The 23172-nt window shown below is 46.1% G+C and overlaps 1 protein-coding gene across 1 annotated transcript in view; it reads right to left on the reverse strand.

The window, feature by feature from the left end:
• Nucleotides 1–15114: 15114 nt before the first annotated feature.
• Nucleotides 15115–23172, reverse strand: part of cyp27a3 (cytochrome P450 family 27 subfamily A member 3) — a 33292-nt gene continuing 25234 nt past the window's right edge. The window contains exons 7-10 of the mRNA XM_030112744.1: nucleotides 18121–18287; nucleotides 17840–17918; nucleotides 16481–16687; nucleotides 15115–15988 (exon numbers count right to left, since the gene is read on the reverse strand). Coding sequence (XP_029968604.1) covers nucleotides 15842–15988; nucleotides 16481–16687; nucleotides 17840–17918; nucleotides 18121–18287 — 600 coding nt within the window. The 3' untranslated portion in view covers nucleotides 15115–15841. The remainder of the gene's footprint in view (nucleotides 15989–16480; nucleotides 16688–17839; nucleotides 17919–18120; nucleotides 18288–23172) is intronic.

Raw genomic sequence — 23172 nt, forward strand, 5'->3', positions numbered from 1 at the left:
CTCTCCCTCTCTCTCTCTCTCTCTCTCTCTCTCACGCTCTCTCTCTCGCGGTGCATGCTGGATGTGAGCGCCTGGTGTTTTTTTACATTTTGCTTGTTTGTCAGGTTAAGTTGTTAATGTTTCACTCTCACGTGGTTCATTAACCACGGAGCTCACTGATTGGTTAATATCTGTTCCTGGATTCTTGGTGGGTTTCTGCGTCTGTTTGGGGGTCTGGCTGCAGCCATGACTGACCTCAGGCAGCCCATCCGCACTGTGGCCCCGCCCCCTGAACTGTGACCCCGCCCCCTGAAGCGTAGAGGACATGGCCCTGGCTGTGGGACAGACAGCGGGCTACCGTAACCTTAAGTCGGCGCCGTGGTGGACTTCCTGGACCAGATAGAGCAGGCCAACTCAGGAGGAGGAGGACGGACACGGTGAAGGGACAGACGTGATGAGAGACAGGAGGAGGAGGAGGACGGACACGGTGAAGGGACAGTGGAGCTGTGGGCGGAGCTGTGGGCGGAGCTGCAGGCGATGCCAACAGACAGGTCTCCTGGAATGGACGGGCTCACCGACGAGTTCTACAAGGCATTCTGGGACATCCTGGGTAGGGATGTCCTGGACGTCCTCTGGTTCCAGGCCAGTGTCCTGCAGGACAGCAGTCCTCACTCTGCTCCCCAAGAAGGGGACCTGCAGGACATCAGGACCTGGCGCCCCGGGTCCTGCTCTGTGTGGACTACTAACCCTGTCCAAGGTCTTGGCCTCCAGGCTGGGGAGGGCTATGGAGCAGGTCCTCCACCGGGATCAGACCTACTATGTCCCCAGGAGGTCCATGGTGGACAACGTCCACCTGATTCGGGACGTTTTGGAAGTCTCTAGTTCTTTGGACATCGATGCTGGTCTGGTTTCTGTAGACCAGGAAAAGGCTTTGACCGTGTTGAGCACAGCTTCCTGTGGAGGGTCATGGAAGGTTCTGGGTTCAGCGCTGGTTCCTCAGCCCAGATCCAGGTTCTCTCCAGGTTCTGGGTTCAGCGCTGGTTCCTCAGCCCAGATCCAGGTTCTCTCCAGGTTCTGGGTTCAGCGCTGGTTCCTCAGCCCAGATCCAGGTTCTCTCCAGGGTCTGGGTTCAGCGCTGGTTCCTCAGCCCAGATCCAGGTTCTCTCCAGGTTCTGGGTCCAGCGCTGGTTCCTCAGCCCAGATCCAGGTTCTCTCCAGGTTCTGGGTTCAGCGCTGGTTCCTCAGCCCAGATCCAGGTTCTCTCCAGGTTCTGGGTTCAGCGCTGGTTCCTCAGCCCAGATCCAGGTTCTCTCCAGGGTCTGGGTTCAGCGCTGGTTCCTCAGCCCAGATCCAGGTTCTCTCCAGGGTCTGGGTTCAGCGCTGGTTCCTCAGCCCAGATCCAGGTTCTCTCCAGGTTCTGGGTTCAGTGCAGTGCTGCTCTCAGGGTGTGTGGAGGTGTCGGGCCGGCTGTGCTCTGTCTGGGATGTTCTGTGTTCTCTTCCTGGAGAACCTCCTCACTAAACTGCGGTTTTATCGGCCTCTGCAGACGATCTTATAGTTTTTATCAGCGATCAGGAGGACTGAGATGTTTTAGTTTGTATTATTAAAGATTTTAACGTGGCGTCCGCAGCAGGGTCTTCTGGGGGAAGACCAGGTCCTGCTGTCGGCAGGCGGCATGGCGCTCTGAAAGGTCTTCCCCTAAATCTAACCTGGAGGAGGGAGGGCCTCAAATATTTAGGAATCTGTACTGGAAAGGAACGTTTTGTTCAGAAGGACTGGGAGACCGTCACGGAGAAGGTGGAGGAGGCTCCTCCCACAGACGTCCCTCAGAGCAGAGTCCTGGTTTTAGAGAACCTGGTTTCATCCCAGCTGTGGCCTCGGCTGACCTGCAGACCCTCCTCAGGTCTCCTGGCTCCTGGGTGGCACAGGGGGAGGGGGGCGGGGCCTGGTCCACTTGGCCAGCCGGACCGCCACGTTTAGACTCCAGTTCCTGCAGAGGTTCCTCACAGAACTGGCAGATCTGGTCTGGAGAGGCGGGGCCAGCTGCATCCTGAGGCGGGCCAATAAGTTGGACTGGATCACGTTCTGGTTTTGACTGATCCGGGAGGGGGGGGGGGGGGGGGGGGGGGGGGGGGCTCCGTTTTCCATTTTACCAGAGTTTGATTTAATGCTGGACCTGATTTTCACACAGAAGGTTCCTGAAAGCCGACTCTCTGGTCTGGAAGAACCCCTGATCCACGGACCAGACTGGACCTCAGCAGAGCCACGACCCCCGGCCTGACCGGAGGGCCGACCCAGTCTCAGGCTGATGACCTGTTTAAAGAGGGGCGGAGCCAGGAGGGGCCAGGAGGAGCTGCTGGCTGAGGACGGCGCTCTGCGGCCATCGCTGACGAGGAATCGCCGATAAGAGACTGAAACCTGCAGACGGGCTGCGTCTGTCCTGACGTGGAGAGGAGGAGTCTACAGTGGTATTTACAGTCTGACTGAAACACTGTGACACTGCAGCGGTGTGAACCCAGGAGGAACTGATTCCCCAGCATGTTAACTCTTTACAAGGCAAGTAAGCATTGATTACTGTCTCTCTCGTTTAAATGAAAGTAATTCAGTATTTCCTCATTCAGAAGACTTCACTGACGCATCTTATTATATTTAGAAGAAATGGGAAAGAGTGCTGGAAGCTCTCCACTGTGCACCAATGAAATCAGAGAAGATATTAATGTGTTCATCTGTTGTCAGACATGAACCCAGTGACTCGTGCATCATATTTCAGGCTCCTTCAGCCCCAAAACCAAAGAACAGGATGAATTAGGTAGCTCCAGCCATGTGTTCATGTTTCATTCATTCATTTTGAGTTGCAATTTCTGCTTTGTGCTGCAGGTGGCACTAGAGCCTCCATAAGCGTCCACTGCTGGTCCCGGCCTGGAACGAGGAGGGGCAGGACAGGCAGGGTTTGACCTCAGGCTGAGGACCCGTTCTGCAGCGCGTCTGAGAAGAATGAAGAACTGAGCATAAAGGAAGCATCAGCAGGTTCTCCGGTTCTCCGGTGGACCTGAAGGAACCACAGCAGCTGCTAGTGGAGCTAACAGAGGGCATCTAAACACTGTTTACATCATTTTTTAGGTAAAGTTATTGTTACTCAGTTTACACTGTTTTTTCCAAAAAATAAAGAAATCACTCTGAAGGTTGCTCATTCACCTTTTGACATCTTCAGGTTCCTGCAGAAACACAGCGATGTTAAAACATGCAGCGATCCAAAGGTTTGGCCTAAAGACAGCTAGAACTAGAAAAAGTTGCATTTCCTGAAGAAAATGCAAGTGTGAATGCTGAGCTGAAAATGGTAAACTGTAATGGAGAAGAAGCTCAAGAAGTAAGGTTTAAAAAAAAAGCCGAAAAGTCGTGAACATTTTTTTTTAAAAATTGGAAAAATTTTATAAAGCTGAAAAAGTTCCAAAAAGCTGGAAAAAACTAAGGATGGCTGAAAGCGTTGAAAAAGCTGAAAAAAAAAACTGAAAAAAAAGCTGAAAAAGTTGAAAAACAGTTGAAAAAATTGAAAGGCTGAAAAAGCTGAAAGAAGCTGAAAAACTTGAAAAAAGGCTAAAAAGTTGAAAAAAGCTGAAAAGTTGAAAAAGTTGAAAAAGTAGAAAACACTTGAAAAAAAAAAGTTGAAAATAGCTGAAAGAACTTGAAAAAGTTTGAAGAAGTTGAAAAAAGTTGGAAAAGGCTGAAAAAAATTCCAAAAAGCTGAAAAAAACTAAGTAAGGCTGTAAATGTTGAAAAAGCTGAAAAAAATGAAGAAGGCTGAAAAAATTTGAGAGGTTTGAAAAAAGTTGAAAAGCGCTGACAAAGTTTGAAAACACTGCAAAAAGTTGAGAAAAGTTGAAACAGGTTGAAAAAAATTGAAAAAGCTGCAAAAAGTTGAAAAACTTGAAAAAGGCTGAAAAAGTTCGAAAACACTGCAAAAAGTTGAAAAAACTGAAAAAAGTTTAAAAAAACTTGAAAATGGTTGAAAAATTAAAAAAAATTGAAAGATAGTTGAAAAAGCTGAAAAATGTCAAAGAGTCAGTGTCAGAGTAACAGAGGATCAATAGTATGGAAGCCCATTTCCGCCACTTGAAAAAGAAAAACACGCACCTGGTATGTCATTATTATGAGATACTAAGTCGAAATTATGAGATAACATCTGCGCATGCACCCCATGACAGCCGCTTCCTGTATGAAGATGGTAGATTGAGATCTGAGTATTGAGTATCTGAATCTGAGTACTGAGTACTGACTGAGGTCTGAGTACTATTGAGATCTGAATACTAAACCTGAAAAATCTAAGCTACTGAGGGGCTGCTCCCGGAAACATCGAGTGGACGCGTCATTTGTGGTTTTTCAAAAGAAGCCAAAGTCCATTTATGTTCAGAATGTATTTATTTTACACATAATTATATTATCCAGACCTTGTGTGTAAAACCAGAAACAAACGGCTCAAAGTGAGGCCACGAAACAGCGGTTAAAAAGTGTGTGGCTCTCTGGGTAAGCTGCGTACCTGACAGGTAATCATCAGCACTCCTTTAAAAGTTATGCGTGACCTTCAACACCCAACAGCAAAAGAATTCTCATTTTTCTCACCAGTACATCATTCATACTCACGTATTGACTTCTTTCTCACCAGTAATTCAATGATTCCAAACATTTCTGAACACTGTATCCACTCCATTATCATCAGTGACCGTGCCCCAGTATCATTCAAATGGAATCACTCAAGACCACACAAACCAACCCCCAGATGGCGCTTCAACACACCACTCCTGAAAGAGGATGAATTTAACAACCTCATCAAAAAAGAGTGGGCATCCTTCCTGGAAATAAATGATTCCTCAAAGCCATCACCCACACTTTTATGGGAAACAGGTAAAGCTGTCCTAAGAGGAATCATCATATCATACTCTGCCTTTAAAAAAAAGAAAGAAAGACAACAAGAATCTGAGTTAGAAGAAAAAATCAAACAACTTGAAATCACCAATGCAACTAACCCAACAGAAGAAAATGAGAAGAAATTAAGACAGTATAAATTAGAAATTAACCAAATATTGAATAAGAAAATCAGCTTTTTAATCAACAGACTCCGGCAAGAAAACTTCCACTACAATAACAAATCCGGAAAATACCTCGCAAATCAAATCAAAAGAAATAAGGAAAAATCCTCCATCCCCACCATCAAGAACTCAGCAGGGAAGCCAACTAACTCACCAGATGAAATCAATCAAGTATTCAAAGAATTTTATGCAAACCTTTACTCCTCAGACAGCAACTCAAAGGATGAGGACTTAACATCATTTCTCACCAGCGTTAACTTACCCCACCTTTCCCCTGAACCAAAAAATACACTAGACTCCCCCCTAACGAATGAAGAAATACACTCTGCCCTCAATAAAATGCCCAACAATAAAGCTGCTGGACCTGATGGCTTCCCTGCTGACTTCTACAAACACTTCTGCTCCATCTTGGCCCCACTTTTCCAGAACATGTTATCTGAAATACAGCAGAACTCTAGATTTCCTCCAAACATGAACACAGCCTCCATCTCACTCCTCCTCAAACCAAATCAGGATCCCACCCTGCCTTCAAGTTACCGTCCCATTTCACTCCTCAATGTTGACATAAAGATCATCACTAAAGCACTCTCCCACAGATTAGAAAAAATAATCCCATCCATAATTCATCCAGACCAAACAGGATTCATTAAAGGAAGACATTCAGCCAATAACACGCAGACTGTTCAATGTCATGCACCACTCAGCCACACACAATCATCCAACCATCATCACCACTTTAGATGCAGAAAAAGCCTTCGATAGAGTAAACTGGTCATTCCTTATCCATACCCTCAACAGATTTGGCTTTGGGGAATCATTTATGAACTGGGTCAGAACACTCTACACTTCACCGACAGCCACAGTCATTACTGACGGACAAACTTCACAAAAATTCACTCTTCACAGGGGACCAGGCAAGGATGTCCACTCTCCCCCTCTCTGTTTACCACTGTCACTGAACCCCTAGCAGCAGCCATCCGTCAGAACCCCCTCATTACTGGAATCCAAACTCCCAACATGCACCATAAAATCAGCCTCTATGCAGACGACATTTTACTCTTCATTCAGAACCCACAATCGTCACTATCAGAAGTAATAAAAGTTGTCAACTCTTTTTCCTCTCTCTCTGACTACTCCATAAATTGGAACAAATCATCCATACGACCATTAAACACCAGCAGTCTGGATGTGGCAGCCCTCACCACACCCATCCCCTTCTGCACAAGTCACATCACTTACTGAGGAATCCACATTTCTCCCAGGCTGTCAGAGTTGATTACTTTAAATTTCACTCCATTACTCAAAACAATAAACGATGATCTCCAACGATGGATGAACATACCACTGTCACTATTAGGCAGAATAGCAACAATAAAGATGACAATCCTCCCCAAAATTAACTATCTCCTTTCAATGATTCCCTCTCACCCACCTCTCATCTGGTTTAACTCTCTTGATTCATTCATCAATAAATTCTATTGGAAAAATAAACCCCCAAGAATAAAACTGACCACACTTCAGAAAACAAAACCATTGGGCGGACTCAATGCTCCAAATTTTCACCACTATTCACTAGCAAATCAACTTAAGTATATCTACAAATGGACCCACCCCACTCAGTCAGACAACACTTGGTTAGACATAGAACAGACAGTTAGTGATGAAATACATTTAGCAGATTTACCATTTCTCACTCAGTCTATCAAAAGACACCCCTGTTTCAAAAACCCCACAATATCATCGGCTCTGACAGCCTGGTGGAAATTCCACAGCATCAATGACTCCACTCTGGAACCCTCACTCTTCACCCCCATCTGGCACAACCCGGACTTCACCAGCAATAAACAACCGTTACACTTCAGCTCCTGGGCAGATAAAGGGATCACTCACCTCAAACACATCTTCAACAATAACACCCTGGTCCCATTCCCGCTCCTGGTCCAGAAGTTTGGCATCAGGAGCCAACAGTTTTTACAATACCTACAGGTTTCATCATCCATCCAATCAGCAATGAAAAACAGAAACATAAACCTAGACCTCCCCCCTTCAGCTTCTACCCTCATTAATATCTCCTCTTCAAAAAAACTCTGATCTAAAATATCCAAGTTAATTTCACAGACCGACACAATATCATCTACACCTTCAGAAAAATGGCAAACAGATCTCACACTTGCTCCTGATGCCGACTTCTGGCCCCAAATCTGCAAGAACATTTTCCTCATGACAAAAAACGCCAACTTACAACTCATCCAATACAAAATCATTCATAGAACACATCTGACTGGACAAAAAATGCAAAAAATGGGCTTCTCATCATCCGATAACTGTTCACACTGCACAGAAAACTGCACAGATACCTACATTCATGCAACCTGGCACTGCTCACCTGTCCACCACTTCTGGAGAAACATCACAGACATCCTGTCACAAATCCTGGGCTGCCACATCCCACTTCCCCCCACCCTCTGTTTATCAGGAGACCTATCCACATCAAAACCTGATCATACACAAAACTGTTTACTTCTCGTGGTGCTAGCTGTTGCCAAGAAAACTCTCCTCATGAACTGGAAATCACGGAACTCCAGACATATTACACCCTGGAAAAACCTCCTCATCGACTACATCTCTCTAGAAAATACAAACTCCTCTGATACCCCCCACAACCCCGTCTGGCAAACATTCATTAACTCTCTGCAATCATGACCCACAGCAAACCACTCTCACATAGCATACTTATTGTTGTTTTTGTTATTGTTATTGTTGTTTTTGTTGTTGTTGTCATCATTATTGTTGGGGGTGGCAGAGGGTGCAGTGGTGTCGGTGTTGTGGTAGCAGTGATGGTGATTGATTGTTGTTGTCATTATTGTTGTTATTGTTATTGATGTTATCATTGTTATTGTTGTGATTGTTGTTGTTATATTGAGGTTTATTTCTTTCTTTCTTTCTTTCTTTCTTTCTTTCTTTCTTTCTTTTTTTTTTGCTGCAGCTGCCACTGATGGTCATGATGCTTGAGTTTGTTGCCTCCACCGCCACTGTTGATATCCTTGCGTTTGCTATTCATTTGTTTTTGCTTTGTATAATTTACTTGTTGATTTACTTTTTGTATTGTTATTATTTATTTTATTTTTTTTTGTTTTTGTTTGTTGGTTTCCTTGGTGGCAGAGTTCTGTTGCTGTTATTATTGTTTTGATTATTTGGCTGTTGTTTTCCTTACAATTGTTTGTATATGTATGTATTGTGTACATGTGTGAATGTATGTATGTATGGGGGTATGAATGTGTGTGTATATCTTTATGTATATTTATATGTGAAAAAAAAAGGGGTGGACGGTATATTTTTCAGGTTATGCACACACACACACACACACACACACACACACACACACACACACACCAAATAGCTTACTCATTAGTTGTTTAGTTTCTTTTTCTTTTCTTTTTCTTTTTGTTTTGTTTTTTTTTTTGTCTTTTTGTTTTTTGTTTTGTTTTGTTTTGCTTCCACTCTGTTTTCTGTTGTGTGGCTTGTCGTGTTGCATGTCTCTGTCTGTCTGTATTGTTTGTTCCTGTTTGCAATTAAAAAAAAAAAGTTATGCGTGACTCATGGTCTGTATGCGCCACCTACTGTGGAGACCAGGTACAACACGCTCTAATAGAGATGTGTAGTGTTGGGCTGTGACCTGCCGACAGCAGTCTGCTGATAGTGACCACAGGTTTCCAGATGCAGTTGAAGTTGCAACCTCAGCCATATTATGGTTTTATCCTTTCCAACTCAGAGCTGCTTCTTGCTTAAAATCCATTCCAGGGTGTGTTTGCTACTATAATACCACGTGAATCAGCAAGCACATCAAGTATTTCATTTATTTCAGCCATAAATCTCAATGTACAGACAAACTACTTCTGTGTTCATTTAACGGCTCCCTGGCAGCTCACAGCGCCGAAGATCTTCGTGTGGGAGGCGGCTGAACCGAGCGCATGCGCAGATCCTATCTCATAATTATGACTCACTATCTCATAATAACCAGGTGCGTGTTTTTCTTTTTCAAGTGGCGGAAATGGGCTTCCATGCAATAGAGCTCCAGTCCTCATGGAAAAATCCAGACTCATCAAGCAGCAGTCAGCACAGCAGGTGTGTCTGTTGCCATGGAGACCAGCTGCACAGCAGCCATGACAGTGAATCAGCACTTTTTCATGCAGTGCACATGGTTGAAGAAATGTCGTGTCCTGAGAACCCAGAGGTGAAATTGAAAAAGATTTTCACACAGTCAGATTCGGAGGTCTTTCATGGATTTATGGTTCAGAAATCATGTCTGTGGGTTCATCCATTCATCCACACCGAGTGTGTAAACATGAGTGAACTTTTGGATTTGAGCGAGAAAATCTCTCTCCAAAATGCATTGGAGCGGATGGGAGAAAATTCTGCACTCTCCTCAAACAAATGCCTCTGGAGAGAGAACCGTTTGAGATAGAGACAAAGTGACTCAATTGTACGGGTCACAAGAAAAACCCCTACGTTTTGAGGGGTAATTGTGCAGATTGAGCCAGCAATGTGGCCGTACAGAGGAGAATAGAAGTTTTTTGGGGGGTTTAAATCTAGAGCCTCCCACACTCTAAATTCCTTTGTCCCACTCTAGCCTCTCCAATACACACCCATTGTAAACTCCCAAAACAGCTGAAATTCTGTCCGTACTTGAAGGCTCACAGTTTAAATTTGGTAAAAGATCTAGAACTGATATTACATACCCGAATAGAGGACAAAAATGCCTACGTTTTAAAAGTAAAATGACATGTCAATGTGAAAGTATGACAAAGTTATAACGGTTCAAGGAGTTCAGTTGAATGAGTTTAAATGTCAGTTGAAGGGTTTTTCCATCCACTTCCATGTTAAAAATAATTTTAAAAAGTTGAATTTTTTCAAAAAGTTAAAGAAATTTTAAAAAGTTAAAAAAGATGAAGAAAGGGTTGAAAAAGTTGAATAGTTTAAAAGTTGAATGGTTAAAATCGGTTAAGATTTTAAGGAGTTGAAGGGTTCCAAAGTTTGAAAAAATCTCCATCCGTTAACATGGGACAAAAAGTTGCACAAAAGTTGAAATATTTCAAAAAGTTTAAAAGATATTAAAAAGCTAGAACATAGCAGGAATGTCCTTAAAAAGCTACACAAAATGATATTTGAATGGTAAATGGACTACACTTGTACAGCACTTCTCACCCTGCACTGACAGAGCCCAAATCACATTCACCCATTCACTCCATACTGGGTGGTGGTGAGCTACTGCTGTAGCCACAGCTGCGCTGGGGCAGACTGACAGAGGCGAGGCTGCCAATCTGCGCCGTCAACCCCTCCCACCACCACCAACCATTCACTCTCACACTACTTTCACACTTATGCAAGGCGGGTGGAGTGTCTTGCCCAAGGACACAACGACAGCTTTATGCCTGCGGGAGCGGGGATCGAACCGCCAACCTGCCGGTTATAAGACGACCGGCTCTACTATCTGAGCTACTGTCAGCCCTGTCGCACAAAATTTGTAGGAGCAGAAGTGTGCCAAAAAACGGCAGAAGAAGCCAGAAGAGGAATGTAATTGTGTGAATGCCTCAGCACTCACACAATAAGAATTTCATGCTCAGCCTCGCTTTTTATCTGATAAGTAAAACTTAGAAAAGCTGAATGGGAGCAGATCCAGACCTTACTGGTATGCTGTCTTTTAAATTAAAGAAAATACTGAAAGGGAGAAACAGTTCAATTCCTTGAAAGAAACATTATTTTAGTTGTCTTTATCATGTCAGTGTGACTTGGCTCCATCTCTCATGTTAAATGTACGAATGTCACCTGAATAAACTGATCTTCTTTTCTGGAAAGGAAAACTGCAGACAGGTTTTTCTTTACTGTCCTCTGAACTCATGTCTCAGTTGTTAGAAAACTTTCCTGGTGGAACGAAGCCGTCCTCACATCTGGAGCAGCTGGAGGATGAAGTCTGTGGGAGGAAACAGGAGCAGATGGAGCGAGGACCCGGCCACTTCCGGTCCCAGCAGCAGCTGAACCGGATCACCGATGGCGTATAGAATGACTAGACGCCCCTGAGAGACGGCAAATCGCAGCTGACTTCCGGTAGTGGCAAAAAGCGGATTCAGAGCGGGATCCAGCACGGTGTGTGACTGTGTTTGGATTTACCAAGGTGCAGTAAACTCCTGTGTTGGAATCAAGTCACAATGCTTGAGACACGTTGAGAACAGCAGCCAGGAGAGCCAGACCAGCACTGGAGGGTTCTTCAGGGACTGCAGCTGAGCAGGTTCTCCTCAGGAGACCCAGACCAGCACTGGAGGGTTCTTCAGGGACTGCAGCTGAGCAGGTTCTCCTCAGGAGACCCAGACCAGCACTGGAGGGTTCTTCAGGGACTGCAGCTGAGCAGGTTCTCCTCAGGAGAGCTCCTGACCTGCTGACGGAGGACAAGGCTGTTTCTGTCATCAGAACGTGTAAATGAACTAGAAATCTGTTTGAGAAGGTGAACAGCACGGCACGATCATATCTGACACTGAAAAGTACAGACGTTACTGCGTAGCACTCACCATGTCTGTTATCTTATCTCTGTTGTTTATTTCATTATATCTTAGATCTTTATGTAAATTATATTTAATTTATATCTGTCAGTTTATATCTATTACTTAATTATATATGTCTTAATTTGTATTTGAATTATATTTAATTTATATTTAATACTTAGTTGTGTCGGTCAGTATATTCCTGTTGCTTATTTAATTATATCTATCCTAATTTTACATACAAATTGTATTTAACTTTTTCTTGTATAGTTGGCTTTGCATTTTTCTATTTTTCTTTCAACGTTCTTTTTGCTGCTGCAACCCTGCAGTTTCCCCATGAGGGACAAATAAAGGTCAGTTCAGTTCAGTATGTCAGTGAGCACTTCTGTCATGTCCTGTAAATAAACGTTTCTATTTTTGTTGCTTTACTGTGTTTCATGCTTTCATTTTTCCATTTCTTGTCTTCCTTTGGCTGTTTCACTCAGTCAGTTTTAATTATTCTAGAAATGAGTGTCCATTGTATTCGATGAACCTCTTCCGATTAAATTGACTTCATTTTTTATTACACTACTTAATTTATTTTTTACATTTTACTCTGGAAAACCTCCGTGTATGTGAATGTATTACATAAATAATGTGTGTGTTCTGACTTTTTATGGCCATTTTTGTGGGAGGAAAAGAGCAACCAGTCCAAGGTCTGTGGGTCTGAGCCGCTGTGAAAGACCAGCTGAATCATTTGAATTGGAGAAAAATTGTTTAACACACTAACTTTCTTATTCGGCATTGGTTCAAATATTTTTAGAGCCCATGCAGTGAAACACTGATGCTACAGAAAGAATGAAGCATTAGTTCTGGGCACAGTCGCTGCATCAGCATCCAGCAGTCATGACTGTGTGCTGGTCTCTGTCTGCTGCAGCCTCATGGAGGCAGAACTGTGACGAGGCTCTGTGTTCATCAGGTCAAGATACTTTCCATTCAGTAAATAGTCTAAACATGTAATCTGATTCCATGTGTAACTTAAACTGAGAGGCACAACTTGTTATTGTTACTTTATTTTAAATATTTACATCATTGTTTCAATATTTTATATATTATGCATGTCGCTAAGTTACCGTATTGGCCCGAATATAAGACGACTCCGATTATAACATGACCCCGATTTTTCAAAGGTCATTTTGTGAAAAAAAAAAAATGCCGAAGACAATAAGGTCACTCATAAAACTACTTTTTATTATTCAATTATTATAAACTCAAAAACTCACAACAATAACCAGGAGGGATCAAACAAGCCTCTCATTTACCTGTCAATCAAAAAAGGAAAGGGGCGGGCTCCAGCAGAGTCACGTGATAACATGAGTCTAATGGTGATTAATAATAATCATGACTGAATGGGGGGGGGGCGTTTGGTTTTGGGCCAACTTGACTGTATCCCACCTCTGACCCCCGCCTGAACCCCGGCCGGCCTGTAACGGTAGACAGAAGCCACAGCTGGAGGATCCGGGGATCTGGTCCTGGTCCTGGTCCTGGTGCTGTGGCTCCGCTACAGACCGAGAGGCTCCACTGAAACCCAGCCGTGTCTCCAGGAAGCAGCGTCTCCCTGGTTGAAGGACGACGTCCTGTGCCTGAAGACACTGTCTCTGGAGATCCAGAAGCTCCAGGTCCACAGACCAGGTCTCAGGGATTTAACGTCCTTAAATAAAACCATTAAGGAGGCAAGATCCAAACACTCTGCTGCTCCGACGGCAGAAAATAATTAGAATCCCAAAGTGTAATTTGACACCAGGATCTCCATGGTGTCCTCTCCTCACAGATCACAGTTCAAAGTCCTGCTGCTGACCTTTTGACCCCTCCATGGCCAGGCTCCCAGGTCCATCGCTGACTGAATGACGCCCTGCTCTCTGGACTCGGCGGATCCGTTCAGATTACACACTCGTTTCAGAAATCCTTGTGGTGAAGCCAGCAGTTCAACGACTTTGATTTGTAGCTGAACTCTCATCCTCCCTCTTCTGTTCTGGTTTTTGTTCTTTGTTTACATAAAGGTCCATTCCTGTTTTTCAGTTTTATGGTCCTGACGTTAACTCAAACTCTAGATTTTGGTTGGACTGAATTTAATAATGCAAAAAACTTAAAAAAAGAAGAAAGAAAGTTCGGCTTAACTCTGAGCTGCTGAGAGCCTGACGAGCCGCAGAAACACAAACCTCCACCGACGTCTGGATTCTCCATCCGCTGGTCACATGGAGGAGCTGCAGCTTGTAGCAATGAATGACTTTCTGAACGTTTTTTATTAAACATTTCGAACAAACTGAAAATAAAAATATGACATGATAAAAAAAAACAAATGATAAAAATGGCATCTCTACTCAGACACCTGTCGCCTCCAAGGAGGTAAAGACAGTCAGCAAAAAGGAGGATGTCAGCCTCGAATTCGTCATGCAGAAAAGAAAAAAGAAAACAAGCACTGGGCAAGAAGTAAACAAGGTGATCATAATCATTCCAATGTCGCTGATTTGCTGCTGGTTGCTCGTCGTCTTTGTCATTTTTTGGGTCATTTTTCGTGCAGAACATGATACTGACCTCGTGTTGCTCGCCCAAAGCAGCGCTGCTCTTTTTCAGGGAAATATTCTGATGTCTGAATGCAAAGAACTGAAAATCTGCGGCGCCTCTTGTCGGCTTTCTGGCTGGTGAATACACACATCTGATGAATACACACACCTGGTGTAAACACACACCTGGACACCGGGAGGTGACAGTACGGGGATCAGTGGATGATGTTCTGGAGAAGCAGCCACACAAAAACCATTTCCTGCCCGAGTCTGTTTTCCATCGGAGCCATCGAATGCAAAACAGTCACATTCTTAATGTTTATGACAACAGGAAGTTTGTTCAATGGTGAGTAAATTTATTCACTTAATTGTCCGAACATGAATCCCTGTGATCACAGACAGCATGTGTCCCAAACACGACCCGCCTTCACAGCATCATTACTCGTCGGTGGTTAAAATAAAGAAACTTGCTGTTTTTTTCTGGTGAAGGTGCAGCTTTAGGTCTTTGTAAAATGCTCCAAACTTATCTTTGTTTGCAAAGTAATCATGCTCTGATCCGTGCGGAATGTGTGAAATCCATCAGGTCTGAAATGTGTGGATAAGAAATGGAAACTGAAGCACTTCCTTCCATTTCAGTTCTGGTTGCTTTAATAAAAAGTTGCATTGCTTTGATTAAAAAAGAAGAAATCATCCCAACAGACTCGGCCTGCTGAGCATGGAGCTCTGGTCATGTGATCTCTTCCCCTCCATCTGGTCTCTGAGGCGCTGTGTGACGGCTGCTCTGGGAAAATCGATGCAAACAAACTTTACTAACTGGCTTGGATTAGGATTCTTCATCACCTTGTTTTATGGTTCTCTTTCTTTTCAGAGCACTGAGTGAACTGCTGGCGTCCGACTGCTGCTCCACAAACAAACCGCTTCGCCTCCAACATCTGGATTTGAACTGAACGGAGAGAAGAGCCACACATCTGGCTCCAGGTTAAAAACAGAAGATAAACACTGGATCAGGAGACGCAGAGGACAGCTTCCATCTGAACGTCTCCATGTCCTGTTCTGCCTCGTTCCACCTGTCCTCCTGGTAGGACCGGGACGAGACGGTTCCGTCCTCCTGGTAGGACCGGGACGAGACGGTCCAGTCCTCCTGGTAGGACCGGGACGAGACGGTCCAGTCCTCCTGGTAGGACCGGGATGAGACGGTCCCGTCCTCCTGGTAGGACCGGGACGAGACGGTTCCGTCCTCCTGGTAGGACCGGGACGAGACGGTCCCGTCCTCCTGGTAGGACCGGGACGAGACGGTTCCGTCCTCCTGGTAGGACCGGGACGAGACGGTCCAGTCCTCCTGGTAGGACCGGGACGAGACGGTCCAGTCCTCCTGGTAGGACCGGGACGAGACGGTTCCGTCCTCCTGGTAGGACCGGGACGAGACGGTCCCGTCCTCCTGGTAGGACCGGGACGAGACGGTTCCGTCCTCCTGGTAGGACCGGGACGAGACGGTCCAGTCCTCCTGGTAGGACCGGGACGAGACAGTTCCGTCCTCCTGGTAGGACCGGGACGAGACGGTCCAGTCCTCCTGGTAGGACCGGGACGAGACGGTTCCGTCCTCCTGGTAGGACCGGGACGAGACGGTCCTTCCCGCAGCGTTCCGGCCTCCTCGCCGTTTCCGGCAGGGCGCCGCACGCGGTGCGTATTGATGAGGGGCTCAGGAGGAGGCCGGAGGCCGCCGCCCCCCCGACGCTCGGTCCACAAACTGCAGGTTGATGAGCGTGGAGGGGCAGAGCAGCGTCCTGGTGATGGGCGTGACGGCGCCACCTGCAGGATCCGGCCTCACCTCGAACTGCTTGATCAACTTAGAGAAGACAAAAACAACAGGAGTGTTTCAGTGTTTATAGGACAGCAGTCAATGCAGCAGATTCCTAGAGGTGATCAATTAGCAGCCATAGCTGTCCACTTTTTACATAAACCTTCAATAATAAAGTCTTTATATGTATTTTTGTAAAGCAATTTAAAGCCAAGCAGCCGTGATCATGTTCGCTGTCTGCTGCTCATTCAGGGAGCAGGCCTCAGTTCGTTGCTTCTCTCTCAGGACCTTCTTTCAACATGAGGTTCTCTGCATGCTGCGCAAGATCTCCTGTTTGTTTTAACAATCAGAATTTAATGTCAGAAACTCAATTTCTAGTTCTGTTTCTTGCTACCTTGCAGCACCATCTAGTGGTCCCAGGTGGAAGTGCTCGTATAGATTTTGATAAGTCATTTTTTTAATTGTGAGTTTCAGTGGAGAAAACAGAAGGTCCTGATCTGGAACTGGTGATGTGAACACGATCAGAGAGTGATGTCTCACCCTGGACAGCAGGAGATACATCTCCAGCTCGGCCACCCGCCGGCCCAGACAGCCCCGGACGCCGAAGCCGAACGGCACCGAGCCAAAGGGATGCTGCCGCAGCTTCTCGCCGCCGTCCCGGAGCCAGCGCCGCGGCAGGAAGGCGTGAGCGTCCGGGAAGACGCTCTGGTCGTAGGACACGGCGTAGTGGCACAGGTGGAACAGCGTCTGGGGGGAGAATCAGACGTGAGGCCGGCAGCGACCAGACGGAGGCGCCGTGTGACGATCCTGACCGGCAGCAGGGTTCAGGAGACATGGAGCAAAGGAGTCTGGGAAAAGGAAGCTCGGTCCGCTGAATGAGAAGCAGCAGGGATATTCTCCTTCCATTCCAGGGCCACGGTTCCCCTGGAGTGGGCTGCACTACAGAACAGTGTCACAACACCTTGAAATTTTAATTTCATAGTTTTTTAGAGAAATATTGATATTTTCACCAAACCAAACACTTAACAGTGAAAACGACGACAATCTCAACAAAAAGACCATTTAAATGAAACCTTCTGGTGAAAAGTACAGTGAGATGTCCCCGACCTTCCATAATACCGAGACTGTTTCCAAACCCGCCGACAGCCTGGCCTTCAGGCTAATGCTAGCCGCTAGCTATGTTGTAAGTACATTTTTATCCTTGTAACCAGAGACTGCAGATGGAAACTAGCTGTGTAGCTATAATCTGGTGCAGAACATCTCTGTCTTGAACTTAATGTCTCTGTACACTGTCCCTTCAAATAAAGACTAAACTAAAAAAGAAACTAGCTGCCATGGCAGCGTCTCTGATGTGTGGTGGTCTGGCCAGCGGGGGGCGCTGCAAGGAGGACGGGAATCGAATGAGGATCCGAGTGAAGCACAGAAGAATCTTCCGTCTGCGCCGAGCGGCGAGGATTTACCGCCGTGAAGAGAGGAGAGTCCAGTCCTCCAGACTGACAGGAGCTGAGGGCGCCGGCCAGAGCTCCGCCCACAGAGCTCCACCCCCCAGAGCCCCGCATCAGAGCCCCGCCCCCCCAGAGCCCCGCCCCAGAGCTCCACCACCCAGAGCCCTGCCCCCCAGAGCCCCGCATCAGAGCCCCGCATCAGAGCCCCGCCCCAGGACATGATGGACCTGACAAACACACTGACTGGCACAGTGTGAGTGTGTGTGTGAGTGTGTGTGAGTGTATGTGTGTGTGAGTGTATGTGTGAGTGTGTGTGTGAGTGAGTATGTGTGTGAGTGTGAGTGTGTGAGTGCGAGTGTGAGTGTGTGTGAGTGTGTGAGTGTGTGTGAGTGTGTGTGAGTGTATGTGTGAGTGAGTGAATGTATGTGTGTGTGTTGTGTTCAGGGTGCCTCACATCTTTCCGGAACAGGTGCCCTCCCACCACCATCTCCTCCACGGAGACCCGAGCGTTTCCCGGCACCACCGGATACAGCCTGGAGAGCAGAACGCCGGAGAAACATCAGCTGGTGGGCGGAGCTTCAACCACATAGGCCCCGCCCCAAAACACCCATCACTTCAAAACAACACTGCCTCATGGCCTCCAACAGCTGATCCAGAAATAAATGAATAAATAACATTACAGTCTGCCTGGAGGAGGCCTCCTACATCTAGAGCTGAGACAGAACGGCGTCCCACCGCAGCGTCTCCCTGACGACGGCCTTCAGCAGGGGCATCTGGGAAACGGCGTCGCTGTCTGGCACCTGGTCTCCGGGGCAGACGGCCAGGACCTCCCGATACAGCTGGTCCTGGATCTGCGGCTCCCTGGCCAGCTGGTACAGACACCAGGAGATGGTGTTGGAGGTCTGCAACACAAGTCCTGGAGGTTAACCCCGCCCTGCAGGCCCGGCTCCACCCGCCCTGCAGGCCCGGCTCCACCCGCCCTGCAGGCCCGGCTCCACCCGGCTCCACCCCGCCCTGCAGGCCCGGCTCCACCCCGCCCTGCAGGCCCGGCTCCACCCGCCCTGCAGGCCTGGCAGGACTGTGAGGAACGGAGGAGGGTTCTAATAGCAGAACCACCCTGGATCCTCGGTTATCTAGAACCTTCCCTTGTTTCCAGACATGTCAGACAGCTGTGTTCCACAGCAGAACAGACGTCTGCAGTCTGAGGCTGCTTTCACGCCTACAGCATTTGGTCCGCTTGAAGCGGACTAGAGTCCCCAACTCCTGCAGGTTCGGTTCGTACGCGCTGGTGTGAAAGCAGACCAGTTAGTTTTGGTCCGGGACAAAGAACCGTACCGAGACCTCCTGGAGGAGGCGGTCTCGGTGCGGTCTCGGTGTGGTCTCGGTGCTGGTTTGAACGTGGACCGGCCTCGGTCCTGTCCGCTCTGTTGTGGAGAAGGCTTTTTGGTCGGCGGAGGCTTCCGTAGCGAGCCGCGCGGCACATCACGTCACACATGCTGGCCAATCAGGGTTCACTTCCCTCACCCAAAACACACTATTGTGTGAACAGCGCCACCAAGGGGCAGGAGGGTCATAGTGGATAGTTTATGTGGACAAACAAGTGGTGTGAATGCGAACCGAACTAGTTGACAGCTGCGACGTTTATGAATAATTTATGTCCGAACCGAACCACTCTAGCGGACTAGTAGGTGTGAAAGCACCCTGAGTGTCTTTAAAGGGCAACTCCGGTTTTTTTGGGTTTTTTTCCCTTGTCCTGTTCGGCAGCTGGGACGTGCAATATTGTATGACTGGAGCCTTTTACTGTCCGAACAGATTTTACTGTCAGCAGCAGGAGGAGACTGAATCTCCTCCTGCTGCTGCCTTTATTAGAAACTGACATCCAGCATGGCTGAGGACAGGACTGGGACGGAAACGCTCAGAGAGTGAGAGAGAGAAGAAGAGAAAGATAAAGCGGGGGAAGGGGAGGGGGGGTAGTAGCATAACATGTGTATATATATATATATCTCAGTGGTGGGCCGTCAGGGCCTGCAAAGCCTTCTCTGCTGGCCTAAAAATTATCTGAATTACAGACTGATGTAAATTATATTTTGTCCATAAATAATTAATAAATGATTCCAAACGGTATGTTCCAGTTCCTTTCATAGTTTTCCCGTGGTCGCGCTGCTTCCAGACATGTTTTTTTCATATTAAATCATTTAACCAATCAGATTTCAGGCATCATCTGTTGCTAGGGTCAAAGAAATCTGCCCGCGGCCTTCGCTATCCGTTCCTGATGGCGCAGTGAAGTAAAGTGAAGCGTCAAACAGACAGCTGCTTCAGCCAATCAGACAGTCGCTTCAACCAATCAGATTCGAGTTGGCGACTCAGCGCCTTCTAGCTTCTAACAACAGCAGATCCAGGCCCTCTGATTTACATTCACCAAGAGATACAGTAGGGGGCGGTATGCACCTAAGTTGTTGGTCGCCTACCTCAATTATTCCAAAGAAGAAGAAGAAGACCTGAAGAGAAAAAACTAATGCCAGAAATACCACAGGGCAGCTGGACTTTCAGCCCTGGCTTTATGGAACTGAAATGCACGGATAATCTATATGACAGAGCAGTTGATCTCTTTTTGAGGAAGGAAAGGAGGATGGATTTTGTTTTCAAATAATCGGGATTTTGGTGAGTAAAATGTTCCTCTTTTCCTAAATAATATTGCTGTTTTATTAAGTTGTTGATGTTCATTGTATGTGCACAGATGTAGTAGGAGACTTGTGCACTTCAGCAAAGGCATTTATTCTGGCTGCACAAGTATCTATCTGCTGTGCAACAACTCTTTATGTGCATATCTGCATAATAAGATTTTTTTTGTAGACAAAATAGTTATTTAGAGGTGGATTGGTTCAGGCGGATCTGTTCTGAAGGCCTTAATGTGAAATGCACGGTCCGCCACTGATATATATATATATATATATATATATATATATATATATATATATATATATATATATATTAGGGGTGGGACGAGACACAAATTTCACGGGACGAGATGTCTCGCGAGATTGAGTCCACGAGATCGAGACGACACGAGACCGGGGCGGGGGGGGGGGGCGGGGGGGGGGGGGGGGGGGGCAGCGCGGTACTCACATGCAGCGTCGGAACATGGCGTGTCGGGGTCGGAGTGCCCCTTGTACGGCCACGTTGCCCTCCGCTCTACACTGCGCCCGAGGCGGCCGCCTAGTTCCCCTATTCCCATTCAAACCGCGGCGCACAGACGACGCCATGACTGCATTTGCACTTCATGCCACTAGGTGCGCTGTTTGCATGTTCAACCTTATTTTACACAGACACCACAGAGGAAGAAGGGCGCCGCAGCCGCTGCAGCCTCTCTCTGCTTGTTGTTAGAAACAGAGTGTGAGCCGGTAAGACGTGGTAAAATGTTCATTGATGCGATGCACCGTTTTTTTCAATAAAAGAGAAGAACTGATCGATTCGTTTCCGGCACATTTTCTTTACGTCGTATCAATTAAACTGTATCACAAGTAGTTTGTGGACTCAAAAGACCAAGATTCCTTGCAGATAGAACATGCGCAGAACAGTATTTCATGTCCTTTTCGACCGGATTTTTAAATATGAATATGAGCATATTCAGGGGTTTGCACGTGTTTATATGGCTGTGCGCCTTGTAATGTATCATTCCGTCAATATTCCAGTTAATAAAGAGTTTTTGCCTTGATATAAACGTACTTAATCTCGCGGCATTCGATCTCGCGGGATCTCGCGGCATTGCGATCTCGCGGGATCTCGTGACACGAGATCTCGTCCCATCCCTAATATATATATATATATATATATATATATATATATATGACGTATCACATGTGACAGAGAACAATCCATAACCACAGCACTTATGACTACCAGAGAGACTAACAAAAAATCAATAGCTAACACCAGGACTGACAGAACTCGAACAGATTATTAATTTTTTTTTTTTTTTAATTAAACTCTACACAATCAGCTACTACTACTGTTCTGCCTTTCAGGCTTATTTTCAGTTAATTGTATGATATGCTTTTATTGTGAAGTTCATGCTTTTATTTTGGCCAGTCACAACTGCCGCGGTAACCGGAAGTTCTAAAAATAGCTCAGAAGCCGTCAAAAAAGGATGCAACGGAGCCCAAAACTTGATTTACGGAGCGAATTATTTTTTCTTCTTAAGTTCCACAGGCAGAAGCAACGCCTGTATGTATTATTTAAGTTTTAATCCTGTTTTATGAAGTTTATGATGTTATTAATTGTTAAAGCTGAACTTTTGGAGTTGAATTGAATCTCAGAGAGGATGCATTACTGCATGTGTTTTCAAGCTAACGTATGTTAAGACACTACACTGGACTGATTTATTTAGATTTCTTTTATTGTTTAACAGAGAGACAGAGAGAGTTGATTGTTGTTTATTGTGTGCTTGTTTTACAGTTTCACTCTGTACTCATATCAACTGAAGACTGTGGAATAAATCCACAAATGTCTACGAGGACACGTCTGATCAATGAGAGTCAGAGTTTAGCTCGCTGTCTAGCTGTTGCCATAGCAGCGAGGACAGTACAACTACTAAAAGGGTATGACAAAGGCATCTTGGTTTTTTTCTCCCCTTTGTTTTTCCACCTTCCCTACAGCAGATCACTATGGCTACGTTCACACTGCAGGGCTTAAATGAAATGAAATCCGGTTTTTTTGCGAGTTCGTTCACATTTACAATAAAATGCGACTTGTATGTGATCTCCCGTCTGAACGGAATACCACCCAAAAGTGTCCCGCATGCGCAGAAGAGGACAGAACGTCTCGCAGCAGCGCTTCACTGTTTGTGGAATCCACAAACTACAGACAGAATCTGCAGCTTTTCAAGTGTCGATGATTCATTTAAGAACTGATCAAACAGCATTCTTACAATTGAACATTGAGCAACCATTTGAGCGCAGCGCTGCTAATCAGCCGCGCCGAGCTCCTTCTGTGTGTGTGTGTGTGTGTGAGAGAGAGAGAGAGAGAGAAATAGAGAGAGACAGTGGGCACGTTTACATGGACCACGTCTAAGCGGATTGTACGTGGAGCGGATTGTAAAATGTGTCATGTGAACGACCGAGTGGATCCGCTTCACTCGGAGCGGATTGTAATTTGGAGCCGATTGTATGAGGTGGTCTACGCCGATCGACAATCCGCTCCGTGTCCCTTATAAACGAGTCTGACAGCGGAGCGGATTGAACTGGGGGAGTGTTTGTTCTGCGCATGCGTGTAGTGACGTGTGACGTGCCAGTAAACAGGAAGCAGCACAGTCAAAAAACCAGCAGAGAACGCCACGGTGGTGGAAAAACACTTTTTTAGTAAAAAACCCCGACAGAAAAAACATTGGAGAGGCGAGATGGAACCAAATCGCGCAATAGCGAGTTGTATAAAGAGCTCTATAGCAGAATACAAGCAATCGCCGGCTGGTGTTATGGATTAACTGGTTCCCGTGTTAACGAATGACGGCGGAGGTCTGTGTAAACACATTTTGATTACAGCAGTTGTTAAAGTAAGACTCACAAATTACTTTAAACGTATACACTCACTGTAACTGTCGATAACCGACGTTCGCAAGAACAACTACATTTTTCAATCATGTATTGGTCACAAGTTAACACGGGCACCAGTTAATTCGAAACATCGACACGCGGAGCAGAGGCAGAGCTCACACCAAGACATATCATGGACTTTTGGGACATTATTTGAGCAGATATCAGCAGATAAAAACTCTCTGCTCGGCGCTGAGGA

Source organism: Salarias fasciatus, chromosome 16 (genome assembly GCF_902148845.1).
Source record: "Salarias fasciatus chromosome 16, fSalaFa1.1, whole genome shotgun sequence".
NCBI lineage: Eukaryota > Metazoa > Chordata > Actinopteri > Blenniiformes > Blenniidae > Salarias > Salarias fasciatus.